Genomic DNA, 18,115 nt, shown 5'->3' with positions numbered 1-18,115 from the left:
AAAAAAAATCTATTGAATTTTTAGTCTAGCTTATTATCATTGATATTCTATTCTCATTTTAATATCACGGATGAAAATAATTTTTCATATTTTACCAAATGTTATTTTTAAAAATCAAAGTAAAATTACTTTTAATAAATTCAAATATCTATAAAGGTTATTGTAGCTACAACTGAGGTGGTAGCTGTCCAATTTATCATCAGAAAAAGTTGAAGTTATTGTCTTCTTTTTAGAATATGATGAAGCAAAAACCAGAAAAGGAAGCAGGCAGCCAAAACTGAGTATGAAACAGTATTGCAAGGAAACAAGAAAATGAAATCAAAGGGTTACATTGTTTCATGGCAACTAAATGAATGCCATATTCATCTAGCTAGGAACAAAACTATATCACATCCTTACATAACACTTTCAAAGGAAAACTCAACTTAAAATAGACCATAACGTATCACTCTATTGGACAACATAATATAACTAAGCACACTCATAATAACTACTAACATAATTTAGAACATTCACGCACAAACATAAGGATTAAAAAGATTCATAATGGTTTGGAGGTAGGCGTGGCTTAACCAAAACCTCCAGAGGAGTAGCTCTGGTATTGACAAATCCAAAGAACTCAGTCATATCAACAGGTTCAGTGGAAGGATTTGAGATGTCAAAGGAATGCAACATATTAGCCAAAGTGAAATGAAGCACGTTTAAGCCAAGGGACATTCCAGCACACATTCTTCTCCCACTTCCAAATGGTAACAACTCAAAATGTCGACCTTTCAGATCTACATGTTGATGAGTGGTGAGGAACCTTTCTGGTTTGAATTCTAATGGATCTGACCAAACACTAGGGTCTCTGTGGATCTTCCACAGGTTATGCATTAGCCGAGTTCCCTTTCTTATGTGGTAGCCACCTAAGATGCAGTTTTCTGTGAATACACGAGGTGATGAAAGAGGTGCTGGTGGATACAATCTCAATGTCTCTTTGATTATGACTTGAAGATACACAAGTTTGCTTATGTCTGATTCTCTTATGTATCCATCTTTCCCAATATGCATGTCAATTTCTTCTTTAGCCTTTTCCATTGCAAGAGGATTTCGTACTAGCAGACTAAGTGCCCATGTAAGAGTAACTGCAGTTGAATCAGTTCCACCCAAAATCAATTCCTGCAAATAAACATGTTCAAGCTTCATCAAGAGTCCTTCGAACAAAAACAGTAAATACTACTCAATCTTTGACAGAATACAATTTTGCTTCCATGTCCATGTTCATAGCTTTTTTAGTAAATGGTTAATTATTCTACTTACCAGGGTAGTGGCTTTGCAAATGGTATCAGCATCAAACCCCTCAATCGGAGCTCCATTAAGTGCTGAAATCATCACATCCATGAAGTCTTGATCGCCCTTAACCTTTCCACGGTGCTCCTCCAACCACTCACTCAACAAATTGTCCATTTCCTTAGCCGTTGCTTTCATGGCCTTCTCATGGCCCCCCAAATCCAACCACCTCAAGCAAGGAACCCCATCAGCCACAGTGAAAGTGCCCATCAAATTCATGAACTCCTCTAAATTCTTCATAAACCTTTCTGCCTTCTCCTTGCCCTCCACATGCGCCACACCAAAGTACCTCTTCCCCACCACCATCCTCACTATTATATTGAAAGTCAAATGTTCAAGCCATTCTTTCATGTCCACCAGAGTAGCAGCACCATAACTAGATTCATTCTCCTTCTTGTTGTTTACACTAGTATAGCATAAATCGTAGAGCTCTTTGAACGAGGTTTGAACCTCTGAGATACGAATGTGGCTGAGTTGCTCTATTCTGCGGTTGGAGAGAAACTCTTTAGTCACAATCTTTCGAAGCTCTCGCCAATAGGGTCCGTATGGAGCCCACCCTACGAAGGCTTGGTTGTAGGACATGACTTCCCCAGCAACGAGTTTAGGGCGTGATGAAACGGCAACGTCGTTTGTGGTGAAGAGTTCCTTAGACATTTCCCAGTTGCTGAGCACCAAAGCCTCTTTCACACCGAGTTTGATGGTGAACAAGGGTCCATACTTGTCAGCCAAAGCAGCTAAAGTTCTATGGGGTGTTTTTGAACCGTTTATCAGTGAAAGATGACCGAGTATTGGCCATGCACCTTTCACTATTGGAGCCCGTTTCTCAGAAGAAATTCTTCGATATAGATAGAAAAATAACAAGATTAGAGAAAGAAACGATGCAAGAAGAGTGGTGGTGTTTAAGGTTAAGCAATTTAGGAGAAAGTCCATTTTTGCTTGTTAAGGTAGAGAATATCTTGAAACTGTTTTTTTTCTTTCTGCTTTTATAAGGAAAGCATGGGTCTAAGCTTTCTGCATAGCCACATGTTTTGACCAATATGGCGTCATTTTTTGTTTATGATAATGAATCGAAGCATGTGTGGAATAGTCCAAATTTATGTAATGTTGTGTATGAAATATAAGATATTCTACTATAGACAACTTTTTGTTACTTGATCTGCAAGTATTATTATATATTAGTAGATAGTTCTGCATAATGGAAACAAAACTGGAAGACACGAGAAGGGTTATCATAAATACTTCAAATATTGATTTTTTTTATAAAAAAAATACATTTTTTTATTTTTAAATAACTTTTTATATTACTGTAATATTTTTTATTTTTGTTCCTACAAAATTAAAATTCAGTATTTCTATTCTTATAACATTTATTTCTACTGAACATAAAACTTATTTTAGGAAATTTCGAAAGTTCTAAATTGACCAAACTCACATAGTAGTTTATTTTAGGAAAAGTTTTTTTTAATAATTTCTTTTAATAATTTTTTCATAATGATTAATTTGTAATTGGTTTATTTCAAATACTTTTTTAATAATAAATTTAAACACACCAATAAAATAAAATGATATGATGTAATAAAAGTGTTAAAAGAATTGATAGAATATAATGATTTTTAAGTTGGCTGAACCGAATAATCGGACAACCTTGGTGACCAAGGATAGTTGACCAGGAAAGAAAAAAAGTGATATTTGACTCCTCTGACCCATAACAAGACCACATTCATGCATCTTTCACATTTATTAATTATAACTAATTATAATCAAATAGAAAGAAAATACAAAAGAAAAAGGAAAGAGTAGAAAACAGTAATAATTCCTTATGGTAGAAAGATGAAAAATAATTTTTTTATATTTTTTGAAAAATACAATTTGAAATATATTAAAAAGTTTGTTAATTACGTATTTTAGAAACATTATGAAAAAACATGTACTTATAAATATTACATTGACCGACGAACTTGATCGAAAAATAGAAAATAAAAAGATAACGTGATAATGAGAAAACAAAAATTATATTCGTTCGTTAAACTCTACTAAATTGCATCAAAATAATTATAAAATAGTTTAAGTTATTTATAAAAAGTGGCACCCAAGATCAGTGTCTGCAAAGTGCAAGTTCTCTAATTAAGAAAAATGTTCGGCAAAACAAATGTTTTATAAATTTGTTTCTGTTAATATTAATAAAATAAGTAGCTAAAAATGATCTTAGAGATTAGACTATAATTCATAAATTAATTATAAATTTTATTATCGAATATAGATTATTTTAGATATTAATAAATTTTAATTTATATAATAATGTTTAAACTAGTCAATATAATAATTAATTGTATTTTTTTAATTATTTGCTATTTAATTTCTTATGATGAATTAAATTTTTTAAGAAATTAATTTAAGTGATTTTTGGTGGTATTGAAGTTTAATTTTTAATTATTTGACGGATTATCATTCAGAGAAAAAAAATAATTCTAATTGGAGAATTGATTATCTAATTTGTCAATTTAGTACTTTTAAATTGACATTTTTATAATTGAGTATCATGTTAATTAAAAAAAAAATCATTCAGGAAAATTACATGAAAGAAAACAATAAGGTGGAGTTTTTTTAAAAATGAAAAAGATACTCATAAATAAACCTATATTAATTATCATATAGATAAATAATATTTGGTAGTGTAAGAAGTCTTTTTATCTTGATTAAAAAAAAGTTATACCAGTTTCATAATTAATATAAATCGATGGTATAGAAAAGCATAAAAAGTTTTTGGAAAGAAATTTTTTTATAATTGAATAAAGTGAAAATTGGTATAATAAGTGTATTTTTTATACTGGTATTTGACATTTCTTGACAAAATCACAACACTAATTATTAATGTTTTAATATATTAATATTTTGATTATATTTGTCTACATCTTAATAACATTAATACATGTGTAGAAACGCTCAATTCAAATATGTAATTTAACAAAAGTTTATTACTAAATTTTCTAGACAGTTTTATTACAACTTTTAAATAGTTAATAAATATTTTTTAATAACATTTTTCTCACACATATTACTTATTTAAATCACATAAATAAAATAGGATCCTAAGATTATATAACTATACATGTATTTCATCACTGAAAGTAAAACTATATTTGTTCAACCTAAACTCTACTAAATTTCATTTAAATAATCAAAGTAATTATAAAATAGTTTAAGTTATTTATAAAAATAATCACTATGATATATTGACGCAAATTGTGCCCGAATATTAACAGGGACATTAATAATATGGCAATTTAATTATATTAATATTTATAAGTTAATTTGATATTATTTTACGCAATCTTAGTACTGAATTGTAATTGGCATATATGTTGTAAAAAAAAGTAAAATAGTAAAAATTGGTAAACATCACTGGTTTTGGAGAAGTAATAATTAAAGAGAAAATTTAAAATGATCTATTTGTTATTTAACCTTTTTATTTTAAGTGTTCAAATTCCTGTTCAAAAGTATCTTTTTATTTTGAAACCTCTTCAAATTCACAAGAAAAATAAGAGATAATATCATACAACACTATTAAAAAGTAGATATCATGGTTAAAATCGGTTAGAAACGTTGAAAATCTATTAGGAAATAATATATTTTTGATAGATTTTTGATCGATCAAAATTCCTTAGTACAATAATATTTATTGATGATAACTTATATTTATCAAGTAATTATCGAAAAAACTTATCCGTAAATATATTTTGAAATTTTTATCGACAAATTTATTCGCCGTAATTTTTCAATAATAAATTATATAATTACTAACAAATTTACATAAAAAACTATTAATAATTAAAATTTCAAAATTTATTAAAAAATTAATAATTCAAATTTATCAACAAATTTATTTTCATTAATAATTTTATAAATTTTTGTAATGAAATACAAAATCCTTGACTCACTTCTGTTAATAGAAACTCCAATAAATTTTTAAATACATTTATGAAAAAAAAAATTAAATTTTTTAATAACTTTTCATATTACTGTAATATTTTTTATTTTTGTTATTACAAAATTAAAGTTCAGTATTTCTATCATATAGTTACCGACCTTTAAATGTGGGAAGGATTTCAAAAAAATAATATTTGGTAGTGTAATAGAAATCTTTTTCTAGGGATTAAAAAATAATACTTCAATATATTAATATTATAATCTATTAATTTGAATATGTATTGAGTTTCATAATTTTCATAATATTCATGTTTTTGAATTAGTAAAAAAGTAGATCGATATGTGCTTCAAAGTTGGAGGTTAATTGTTTTAGAAGAACAATATTAACTCAATTAGGAAATTAAAAGTATTGGAGTGAATCATTTACAAGATAAAAAAGCTAAAAAAAAAATAGAAAAAATGTTATTTATTAAAAATAACAGAGATATTAAATATTCATTTTAAAATGATAAAAAGTGCATTATGATCTTATTAAAAGTATTAAAAAAGGTAAAAATATTTATTTTAAAATAGAAGAAATACGATAATTATAAAGAAAAAAAATTGTAAGTAGATTTTTTTTTTTGTAATATTTATATAGAGTAGATATTATTTTTTCTGTTGAATCAGGTCAAAACACAGGATTGTCTATCCAAGACATAAAAAAAAGTTACAAAAGGGATCCAATTGAGAACGGTGTGAGCATATCACATGAAGAAGACTCACACTGCTTAACCAGAGCATATTATGGCAATGAGACCGTGCTTCACTGGACAAGCTAATGGCTTCTTTGTCGGTTTTTCCTCAGTATTTCCTATCTTTCACTGCAGAAGTACCAACCTATGGAAAAAGAGTTTTACTACCCATGTCATTTGCCATGATACAAAGGTAGGTACCTTTTGCATTTCAATTCTAGTTGCAGTTTTTTAAGAGTAAGAGATGGATGAGAGAATAATGTAGATATGATGTTATGATGAAGAATTGATGAGTTTTAAACTATAAAAAGTATAGAAGTGTGAAAATGGACGCCCGTGTACTAGGAGGCACTTTGAGTTGAGAGAGAAAGAGACAGAGCAGCAAATAGGTTAAGATATGACTGATGATATCACATAATTAGAAGAAAGAAATAGAGAAAGAATTATGAGTGTTGAACAATATAAAAATATAGAATTATTAAAATGATGCGTAGACACTCACACAGGACTAAGCAATTTGAGAGAGAGAATATTGTAAGATACGATTGGTAATATGATGTGATGAAAAGAAAAAGTTAAGAAAAATGACGAGTGTTAAGTGTTTGACCTGTTGAGGTTGAGGTATCCAAATAAAATCATTTTTTATGTGTTTATGTTACTTTACTAACTTTTGTATTTATTGTAATCAACTACGCTTTTGAGCTCTAGTTAATGTGATTATGATTCCAACACTGTATTTTTTGCCGTGAAGTCAAAGGAAGAGCTGTTGGTGGTTGTTGGGGGTGGGGCAGCTGGGGTGTATGGAGCAATTCATGCCAAGACTGTGGCACCCCATCTCAGGGTCGTAGTTATTGAGAAGGGAAAGCCTCTCTCCAAGGTTGTGTCACAATGCCATCATGCTATTCAATTTCTGTGCAATGTTCTCATTCTCTGTTATTCTTCTCATTGGTACCGTCTGCAGGTAAAAGTTTCTGGAGGAGGACGGTGCAATGTGACTAATGGGCATTGTGTTGACAATATGGTAGGTAGTCCTGCTCTCCTTGTGAAGTTAAAAACATGTATGTTTTTTGTGGGATAGTCTGTTAACTGTCTTGCACTAGCATATTACTTTTTCGTTCTCAGCATTTAGAGAAATGCAACAAGTTAATTTGGTGTTTGTAATAAAATGCAGGTGAGCAGGTCATTCTACTGGTTTCTCTCCTCTGAGGAATTAATATATTGTCAGTTTTGGTTTGTTTTGTTGTGTCTTGCATGTAATTATTTTATTGGATTGCCATAATAGAAGCTTGAATGTTTTGAATATGATTATTTTGTAGATTTTGGCAGAAAACTATCCGAGAGGTCACAAGGAACTGAGAGGATCTTTTTTTAATATACATGGTCCAGCGGATACAATGTCCTGGTTTACCTCTCATGGAGTGGAGCTGAAGGTTTTCCTGTGAAAAAATGCTCATTACTTGTTTCTGTTTCAACTTCCAAGTGTGCATTTCTGATTCATGATTAACTGCTCTTAGATTGAGGATGATGGCAGGGTATTTCCTGTCAGCAACAGTTCTTCTTCTATAATTGATTGTCTCATGTCCGAAGTGAAGCAAAGGGGAGGTATGTGATATTAAACTACCATTCTTGAGATTGAATTAAGACAGTTCCCAAAGAGGTTGCAACTAAGGGGGACTAGGGGTAACCACAATTAAGGTGGCTTTCCAATATATTTCATAAATTTCTATGACCAAGAACATTTATTATCTCAAATGCAGTGAAAGTTACCAAAATTTAATTTTACGTAAAATACAATATATAATATAAAAAGTTATGGTGTGAGATCATTCTCACCTGTTGTCTGATTGCTTTCTCCTTGGGCATCAGGTAGATTTTTCTTTATGTTACCAAATGATTGAGCTTTGGAAAATATATGTATCTGTATGAAAGAGTTTTTTTACTTTTTTTTTTCATATAAAGAAGTGATATGTTTTTCTATTTGTTGGAGTTCTCACAAGATGAGAATTGTTCTCCACTTATATTATTACACTATTTTGGCTATATTGTATGATAGTGAAATCTCTGACACTATTTATTATTCGTAAGTCCTTAAAATCCACTCTACATGAAGTTTTCACTCCACAAAATCAATTCTGCATGTCTAGCACTACTGAGCTTGATATGAGTAAATCATCGTACAAAGTAGTTTATGCCTAACTTAATCTTTCAAAAGGGGCTTTTAAAGTGAAGTTTTTATCTACTTATATAATATAATTTAGCCATATCTTTAGTCAATCTGTTTGTGTTTTACACTCATTTGATTTCAAGATTTCTATGATGTACGTTGAACTTGTCAGTGCTGAACTTTGCATTCTCAAATAGTTTCTCTGCAGACCAGAAAAGCTGTAGCAGCAATATCGATTTTATCTGGTGGCAAATTCCTTCTTGAGATTCAGCAGCACACATCTATTCATGTTGAACGTGTTGAAGCTGATTATCTATTGATTGCTAGTGGTAGTAGTCGTCAGGTTGTGGTGGATAATTGATTTATTTGAATTAAGAGGAATGAATCTTGTCATATTTTCTTAAACCAGTTTCTTTCTGTCATAGGGTTATACTCTTGCATCTCAGCTTGGTCATTCAATTGTAGATCCAGTGCCAAGCTTGTTTACTTTCAAAATAGAAGATTTGTGTCTGCGGGAGTTGTCTGGGGTAAAGTATCAATTTGTGAAGTTCTTGCTGTATGATAGTAAGAAACCTTAAGTTCTGGTTCCTTTTATAAACCTTTTTCTTTTTCTGCGGCCTTCCTACTTTCTTTAGTATAGTTTTTCAGTACAAGCATGCTTATTTATTTTTATTGTGTTAATGAGACTTTCTATTATTCTTTTCTGACTATAGACTGAGAAAGGAGAATGATAGGTTTGGTATTGTATATAGGAGAAGGAAGAAACTAGACAGTTAATACAGTTATAATTTTATAACTGTGACAGACATTATATAGTCTATTTAGGTGCCAGGAAGGGGTCTGGTCTGTTTTTCCTTGAGAGCTAGGAGGGGCTAAGGAGAGTGAGGTCTCTCGAACACCTCATTGGTGTCCGTTGTATAACAATCCAGGATCAAGGGATTTGATATATGGAAACCAATCCGTATTAATGTAGTCAGATTTATGCTGTTAATATTAGGATTTGATGTCATATGAATGCATTGTAGTTTGTGAAAGTTTTTAACAGTGTTCTCTATCACAATATTTGGGAAGTTGTTAACAATGGCTGAAGGGGTGGTTAGGTAAGAGTTACGGGTATGGTTGGAGGCTGAAGAAGCTTGTGTTATCGGATGGCATCTCCAATGTAGTTGTTTGGTGGCCGAAAATGTTTTACATAGTAAGCTGTGTTGAGAATATTTGGAGTTTTTGGACTTTACAGAATTGACTATGAATATTTGTGGAACTAACTCTTCTCTGCAACATTAAGTGCCAGCATTTGAGTTTAGTGCTTCTATGAGGCAGAAAATCTCTTCCGCCAGACCTCTGCTGCTACGATTCAAGGTTGCCCCTTCTCATTTTCTTTAAATGTGTCCTGATTTGGACACCTGTTTGCAATTTTCTAAGGATCTCTGGGTGAGTGCTGTGGGAATAACAGAATGATAGAAAGCCTTCTGAAAAGGACACACAACCGTCTATTTGATCAGACTGGAATTAGGTGTGTTATGAGGATGGAATTAAAGAGAAGTGAAAATATCCATACTGTGTAAAGAAATTATAGGTTGCATCCAATTTTCCAACTGAGGAAAGCTCACCTTATATATGAGGTATGGTCTTGAAGAGTGGTCTAAGTGTGGTTAGATAAGATTCTCTACTTATTCTGCCAGGGAGTGGTTTGATTTACCCTTTGCCTTTCACCTAGTGGTAGGGATCTTCAGTAGAGGGATTAAAGTGGACCTCTCGAGGGTATAAGTTGCTAAGATATTTTAAGGATATATCATGAAGGAAATAGAAGTTGGCAATGAACCAATCCCCATTCCTAGTGTAGATGGTACGTAATATTTTAGAACCAGTCATTGTGAAAATGGTACTATGTGAAAGTAACCATTAAGGAACATGGCAGAAATTGTCTGGTCAGGAAGCTTGAAAGGCTTCATCTGGTGGAAATTTTTCCATTGTTCATAGTCTGTACCCAGTAAGTTTGAAAGATCCACATTTTGAATGTGTTTTAGCTCAGATATCAACACCTTGCTCAGACGGATGAGCTTTACTACATATATCATGTAGATCTGTTTCACGGTTCAGAAATACGTGCTTAGAATGGATTTCCCATGATTTGAGAAGCATGCTTGTGAGTTTTGGTTCATTGCATTACCTTTGTCAAGGAAGCTGTCGCCGGTGGCCTTTCTCTTGCAAAGATTGGCAACATCATGAGTAGGGAATTTCTGGGACATGATAGAGAGCCTGGTGAGTTTAAGCCGGTTTTTAGGATTGAATTATTTCTAACATTTAACAAAGCTTTTTGCTGTTTACATGATATTTAGAGGTAGTTTCCACCATGCATTGCCATCTCTAGAGGACGGTATTGGAAACTCATGTCTCTTATTTCAATTATTACTAGGGTATAACCCATATACTTGTTGGATAACTTCACGGTATGCCAATTGGTCTTAAGACAATGTTTGATATACGATAGGAGAACAATAAGTGTGGGGGTCTTTCTAGCCATCTATTACAAATAGTCCTTGCTTAGTACTTCATTCGCGGTTTTGGCTTCAATTTGATCACTACATGGAGTCATTTACATTCTGTTTATTTACACACTGCATTCTTCATTTGGTCATCATGTTATATGTATTAAGTAGGGAATTCAAACTCATTATTCATGATTTGTACTTACAGAGTTGTTTCTGCATATATTTAAGCTTCTTTTCTACTCCTTTATATTTGGTTTCCTTAACTGTCAGGTTACATTCCCTAAAGTTAAAGTGAGGCTAAAATTGGATAGTGTCCAAAGGAATATACCTAAGCTTACACAGGTATGCTTTGTTTTTACCACAGGTCAAAACTAGTTTACCCCGGTGCTGTTATTACAACAGATTAAAAATTGAAAGACCATGATATTGTCAAATTTTAGGTTGGTCCCATGTTAATTACACATTGGGGGCTCAGTGGACCTGTTATTCTTCGGTTATCTGCTTGGGGTGCTCGTTTTCTGTTCAGTTCAAGTTACAAGGGTAAGGAAAATATTTCCCAATATTCTGCGTTAGGAATCTTTAAAATTATTATTAAAATTTAAGTCAATTCTGGTATGAAACTTCTTGAGATAATAGTATAGGATTTCAATTCATTTACAAATCATTCTGCTTAATATCTTCTAATTTTGTAATATTTTGGTATGATTTGTAAATCATTTTCACTCAAGCAAATTCTTTTATACTCTGCAGTGTTCCAACATCTCCACTTTCCTTTTACAGATATTTTATAATTTGGATGCAGGCAAACTTTTTGTGGATTTTATCCCTGATCTGCATGTGGAAACTTTGAAGTCAATTCTTTCTCATCACAAGCTTCAATATGCGGTAAATTATGGCTCTATGTGCTCTCTACAAAATTCTACAAATCTATATTTCATTGTATTAAGTTAGACGTGGAAGGTGATTTTATGATTTTGCTAATGAGATTCTTATCTTAATCAGTTAATATTTATAGCATAAATACATTTATCTGGCTCAACGTTTTATGGAACTTGCATGGTTAAGGAAGAAAAAATGGAAATTGGAATGTCTAATATGAGTCTGCAAAATGGGTTTGCATGGTAGATGCACTCTGTCTAATATTGTTGATTTAGTATAAACTTGTATCAAGACAGCCACAATCATGCTATAGTTTTCTTCTTTCCTCAAATTTTCTTTTAATTGAGTTTAGGAACTTGCATTAATTCAATGTAAGCAGTTTGATCAAAGACTAGTTCCATGTAAATTTCGATCATCGTATCCTTCACTAAAAAATTGTAACCAATTGTGTTCACATTGGTTGCACTAAGTTGTTTTGCTTGTGCCGTTGCAGAAACAAAAGGTACTAAATTCATGTCCTCCTGAATTTGGCATAACAAAAAGATTTTGGAGCTATGTGCTGGAAAGACAGGTTTCATAGAAATTCCTAGTTTTTTTTTTATGGAAAGTAGTGTGTTTTAAATCCCTATACTTTCATTAAACTTGGTATTGGTCACTGCTTTTAAATTGATGAACTTTGTCCTGCAATTTTTCAAAATATATGAATTTACTCCCTCTTCATGCTTAAACTTAGCATTTGATAATGGTATTTTACTACCAAGAAATTGATAGAGGAACTAAATTCACCTATTTTCTAGAATTGGAGGACCATGTTCATTTATTTGAAAGTACAGAGATTAAAATCAATTTCTAAAATTGCAAAAGTACATTTTTCTTTTTTTGCTAATTTAGTGTTGTAACTAACAAAATGTTGAGAAATTATATAAATAATGTTCATATGTAGGGTTTAAGTGGAGATGTCTTGTGGGCTTCTATGTCAAATAGTTCATTGATGTCCATAGGTTCTTTGTTAAAGGACTGCATATTTGAAGTGACTGGCAAGGTAAGGTTTCTTATCCTTTCTTTAGTGTTACTTAATTTTGTTCATATATTTTTTATTTAACATTTCTTCTGTCCTATCAAAGGGTCAATTTAAGGATGAATTTGTTACTGCTGGTGGTGTTCCCTTATCAGAGGTTCCCTTTCTTAACTTTCTTCACTTTTTCCTTCTTCCTTCCTACTCTAGCTTCCATTAATTAGAAATATTATTTAACTGAATATTTTTAAAAATTTTTCTTTTAAGATTTCGCTGAATACAATGGAAAGCAAAGTTTGCCCACGTCTATTCTTTGCTGGAGAGGTATATCAAATTTACAAAATTGTCTTTATTTCAATTTTTGAAGTAGAACTAGAAAATGTTACATGTAGAACAATTCATACAGCAGTTGTTTGTGTATGTCTCTTTCGTACATTATTTATCACATATCAGAGTGATAGAGAAAGATAAACACAAAACTGTTGTGTAAAACATTAAGGTCTTGGTAATCCATTAATTATTTAGGCATGCGTTAGCAAAAAGAATCAAATCAAATCAATGAAAATTAGGACTAAATTGAAAAAACAATAAGTATTAGAACTAAATTGAATAATTCAATGAAAATAAGGATCAAATTAGTATCTAAGCCAAAATCTTCTCTCTTAATTCCTTAACTAAGGTAAATAATTGCAAAAACTATAAAGTTTTGCATGTGTATTACATCTCAAACTATACAAAATGATAATGCAATATTAAATGTTTATTCTGCAGATTCTGAATGTTGATGGGGTAACTGGTGGTTTCAATTTCCAGGTAAAATGCATGTAACTATACTAATGAAGGGTTAATTGACATATGATTATTGATAACCTGGAATTCCAATTTTCTATTATTAGTAATAAAATCTTGTATGACATACATGTTGAATTGTTCAATTCTTACCACCATAAATAACAGTTCTTTTGGTCTTGAGGTATATTCTTGTCTGAAATTTCTATTCAACTTCAATTGTCATAGGATATTCTTGTGCTTTTATGTTGCCCCCATATTTGACTTTTTGTTTAAAATAGCATAAATCTCAAAGTATTATAATTTAGCATAATTTGAGGGTCCAGTTTTCCTTAGAACCATTGGATCATTTACTTTGGCATAAAAAGAAAAAGGAGAACAACTTTATGACTAATTGATTGATGTCTGATGGTATAATGAAGAGTCAATAGAGAGCTTCTTCATTGATTTTCCTTGGTTCTCTGTGCAGAATGCTTGGTCAGGAGGATTTATTGCAGGAACCACCATTGGTGGATTAGCACTTGAATCTTGTATAGGTTTAAAGTAAATGCTAATTTGCAAATTGCATGCTTTTGTTGGCAACTTGACTTCTCTTTTCTGGGTGCCAATGAGGACAAGTACTGCATTTTCCTTTTTTTTAGCATAAGCATAATTTAATGGATGAGATTTGATACCAAAAGTTCTTGAAAAATGAGATTCTTCTAGCAAACAAAAAATATACTTTTAACAGTCTAAATCATACCAAAGGAGAAAACATGAATGGAGTATCCACTTATTATATACTTTTTATATAATACAGATTTATATATAAAAAAAAATAGAAATGGCGAAATGGACCAACCTAATTCGTTTAAGTCCGACTAGCTTGATAAAAAAATGGGTGTGAATGAAATTTACAATCTACCCAGTTTAGTTATCGAGTTGACCTATTATTTCTTATTTTTATTTTATGTAATATACATGAAAACAGGCTGAAATTGGTTGTCAAATTGTAGGGTTTATAGGTTGTCATTTTGTGTTAATAAAGTTAGATTATGTTAATATGAAGTGTTGTAATGAAGATTGTAATTTCTTTTAAAAAAGTTGGATTGTTAGGTTGATCTGACTTGATCCACAAGTTAGCTTATCGAGAAACTAGCTAGTCTTCCGGAAGCTACCTTGTTAGGTTATCGAACTTGATGGGTTATCAAACTTGATGGGTTGGATTGGTTTGAACTCTTACGTCGAACATGTTCTTTCAGACTGTTTGTTTTTATCGGACTTGTTCGAACTCTTGTTTTGAAAATGTTGTTTCTAGACATTTTTTTTATCGTGCCTGAACTCATCCGGCTTGATTTTTTTATTATCCCTACAAAAATATGTATTAAAATTTTGAAAGTTCAATTTTAAGTTTGTTTTTAATAAATGGTGTACTTAGTTTATATTTAATTTTGCAAAAAAAAAATGGTTTGGTTTGTATTCACCTACCATGTTCTGTTTGTGCATAACACATTTGCCTCACAAAACATGTGGACTACACAGGGTATAAAATGCAAACTCATTTATTTATATATATATATATATATATATATATATATATATATATATATATATATATATATATATATATATATATATATTAAATGCATTTCAAGGGTTAAAAAAGTCAAATTCAACTCAAACATACATTTAAATACAAAATAAAGATATTAAACTCTAAGTAGAAAGGACGCTAAATATTAAATTGAAAAAGGAAATGCAAACCAACGTCAATTTTTTCATTAATAATGATTTATCTCAGTTGGTTTTTTCAACTTTTCACGTTTTGATATTTTTCTTTTTACTTTATTTATAGTGGTGCAAAACATTATAAATAGAAAATAAATGAAATGTTTAAAATACGTTAACAATGTGTTTGCATAAAACTTTTACAATTTTAAAGAAAATTTAAATGTATTAATTTTAAATTTCTTTCAATATTCAAATTTGTTAAATTTATTTTTTTTCTTAGGAGGGAGTATTCTAATTACTAGTATATAAAAAAATATTTTAATATCAAATAATATTTAATTATTCAAAAGTTCATTATCATTCTCATTTTTGGTGGAAGCTATTTTCTTGGAAAAGTGTGTAAAAGAAATAATTGGGTAGATGAAGAAATTTGTTTCTTCATTAACATTAGTTAAGGTTATTTATTTTGGATTGAGCAGTTGAGCTGAAAAATTCTCCAATTGACTTTAATGAAAAAAAAAAAACAATCTTGGTTGTGGTTGGATATGAGTTCTTTAACATTAAAGTTGATGTGAAAACACATTTATATGTAAAACTAAGTACCTCTTTGATTATTAGACACGTAATCAGGTGCATTAAGTCATATAACATCTCCAAAAGTCAAATCTACACATTTTAAAACTAAATTATGCAAACTAGAGGCCTAAACAAGTCATAATAGATTCGATAACATACCTTAACACCTCATTTTCATCACAACTCCTATACTTTAAATTTTCACTAGTTAGAATCTCCAAAATAGACTAAAACGCGACAAAAAAGATCAACATATGAATCAAGTATCAGATCCACCTTATATTTTGCCTAACTCAACACTTAAACAAGTTCTAATTGACTTAAAAACTGACCTTAAACTTGTGATTTTCCAATCCAACCATTATCTCAAAAACTCGCCTATTAAAACCCCAAAAATATACTTTAAACAATATTGCAAACACACTAAAAATGACTATCACTACATTCTAAAACACATATCAACTAATTCTCATCCTAAACAAATCACAAAAGACTAAATTAACTGTACCAAACCACAAATTCTTACATTAGACCAATATTTCAGGAAATCACCTCTTAATACTCCATTCTCGAACAAAATTGACCTATAGTTCTACTCATACCTTTCCTCTTAATATTTTAACCAAAATTAACACCAATACCATCGTAATAATTGCATTTCACAAGGTTATTCCAAGTTCACACATAAATCACACAAAACATCAAACATTATCCTCAATAAATGACAATTAACACCAAAACAAGGATTTTATACATAGACAACCATTTATACAACAACATTCATACCCTCAGTCACAATTTCATACATTATAATTCAATTTAAATACAAACACTAGCTTCCATTATCTTAGAGAGGATGCTATCAAGCTCTACACGATACATTACCTTTGCTACGAGCTCAAGAAATTCTAGAAACGTCTACAAATCACAAAATCATGATCGAAATCCTTAGGACCACAAATTAACAAAGAACCAAGAATAGAGTATGAACGACACATGCGAAGGGGTTCCTAAGCATGATCATAGACAGATAACAAAAGAAAAAAAAATGTAAAAATTTACTTGCTTTAAACCATAAACTGATCAAATAGGAATGAAGATTACTCAGTTGTGATCTTCTAGACATTTCTTAAACAAATGATCGAGAAATTAGATTTCTTAGAGATAAGGTAGAGAAACTCAAAAAACGAGTTTTGGAGAGATGATTTGTACTTTAGATAATGAGACGAATTTAAAAAAATTTATTTATATTATTAAATTATTGCAGAGTCTCATTATTTTAAAACTAAAATACATAGTCTCATTATTTTAAAATACTTATAAACTTTGGTACTCTATTTTCTATATTCTTACATTCAACAAATTATTTTTTAATTTAGTTTAATTTAAGTCATTTAATAACGTTTATAAATTTGATCATAAATCGGGTTTTGAATTATGCAAGTTTCAATTTTAATATTCCATCAAGTCATCTTAATATCAATTCATTTATATTATCGCTGTCAATAAATACACAAAAGAGTAATATCATTGAGTTTCGTCGTTAAATAACCAAATGACATAAACACAAAATCAAACAATGCAGAAAAAATGGACAGGACCATGGAAATGGAAATTGAGAGCGACACAAAGGGAAAAGAGAGAGAAAAAAATGAAAGCAAATGAAGACCGTGACGGAACTGAGAAAGATAGATAAAGGCAAGGGAGGGATGACGACACATGCATATATAAGTAAATAATAAAACATGAATAAATAATTCATTTAATATAAAAAATTAATTATATTAATTTTATTTAAACTTGTTAATATAATTAAACATGGGATTAATTTATTTTTTTTTTGTAAACATTCAAAACAAATGACAATTATTAAAAACAGAACATGTGCTCAATTATTAATTATTAATGAAACTTAGAAAAAAAAATTAAAATTATTATATTGATTTCTTTATTAAATTAAAATTAACATGTATATATTAATATAAGAATAAACTTCATAAAATATTAAAGAATATATAACAGCAATTATTCTTGTAACTATTACAGAATAGAAAATGAGAACTCACAGAAAAAATTCAAACAACCTTAAAAAAGTGATTTTAAAAAAAAGAATGTATTTTAAAATAATCAAATTAAAAACAATTCAAATTCAAAACATTTTCTAAGTCCTCACATTTTCACTATACGAAATGGTTATCATCTCATGACTAATAATAACCTAAACTAATAATTTTGAAAAAAAATTGTCAACTAATGCTTTTAATTTATTAAATATTAGAATACATTTTATATTTAATAATGGTTGAAATAATTTATTAAATAAAAATTCTATAAGCAAAACACAAACAAAATATTTAAAATTAAACCAATTTAAATTAAAAACAATTCAAATTCAGAATATTTTATATATACTATTCTCATCCTCAAATTTATCACCAGGAAATGTAGACAAGATTGGATTTGAAACTTAATTCTTTATCATGGATAAAATTTGCGT

At 30.0% G+C, this 18,115-nt stretch overlaps 2 protein-coding genes across 3 annotated transcripts; one reads left to right on the top strand and one right to left on the bottom strand.

The window, feature by feature from the left end:
• Positions 1 to 266: 266 nt before the first annotated feature.
• LOC106773401 (cytochrome P450 82A3) lies at positions 267 to 2,297 on the bottom strand. The gene is made up of 2 exons (XM_014660100.2): positions 1,303 to 2,297; positions 267 to 1,161 (listed from the first exon to the last, which is right to left on the bottom strand). Exons 1-2 carry the CDS (start codon positions 2,260 to 2,262, stop codon positions 532 to 534), a joined length of 1,590 nt encoding a protein of 529 aa, XP_014515586.1. The 5' UTR covers positions 2,263 to 2,297; the 3' UTR covers positions 267 to 531.
• Positions 2,298 to 5,938: 3,641 nt separating this feature from the next.
• LOC106773409 (uncharacterized protein YtfP) lies at positions 5,939 to 14,028 on the top strand. Of its 2 annotated transcripts, none has more exons than XM_022781860.1 (16): positions 5,939 to 6,186; positions 6,745 to 6,870; positions 6,955 to 7,014; positions 7,310 to 7,423; positions 7,508 to 7,595; positions 8,355 to 8,500; positions 8,583 to 8,684; positions 10,920 to 10,991; positions 11,090 to 11,189; positions 11,452 to 11,534; positions 12,022 to 12,030; positions 12,472 to 12,570; positions 12,653 to 12,703; positions 12,811 to 12,867; positions 13,315 to 13,356; positions 13,802 to 14,028. In XM_022781860.1, the coding sequence occupies exons 1-16, from the start codon at positions 6,046 to 6,048 to the stop codon at positions 13,877 to 13,879; spliced, it is 1,368 nt and encodes a 455-aa protein (XP_022637581.1). In that variant the 5' UTR covers positions 5,939 to 6,045; the 3' UTR covers positions 13,880 to 14,028. The 2 variants fall into 2 exon arrangements, with proteins under 2 accessions (XP_022637581.1, XP_014515598.1); XM_014660112.2 differs by having other exon boundaries at positions 12,022 to 12,099.
• The last annotated feature ends 4,087 nt before the right edge of the window (positions 14,029 to 18,115 follow it).

This window comes from Vigna radiata, chromosome 1, assembly GCF_000741045.1.
Source record: "Vigna radiata var. radiata cultivar VC1973A chromosome 1, Vradiata_ver6, whole genome shotgun sequence".
NCBI classification, from domain to species: domain Eukaryota; kingdom Viridiplantae; phylum Streptophyta; class Magnoliopsida; order Fabales; family Fabaceae; genus Vigna; species Vigna radiata.
The sequence above is the reverse complement of the archived record's forward strand: the minus strand, read 5'-3'. Positions and strand labels throughout refer to the sequence as shown.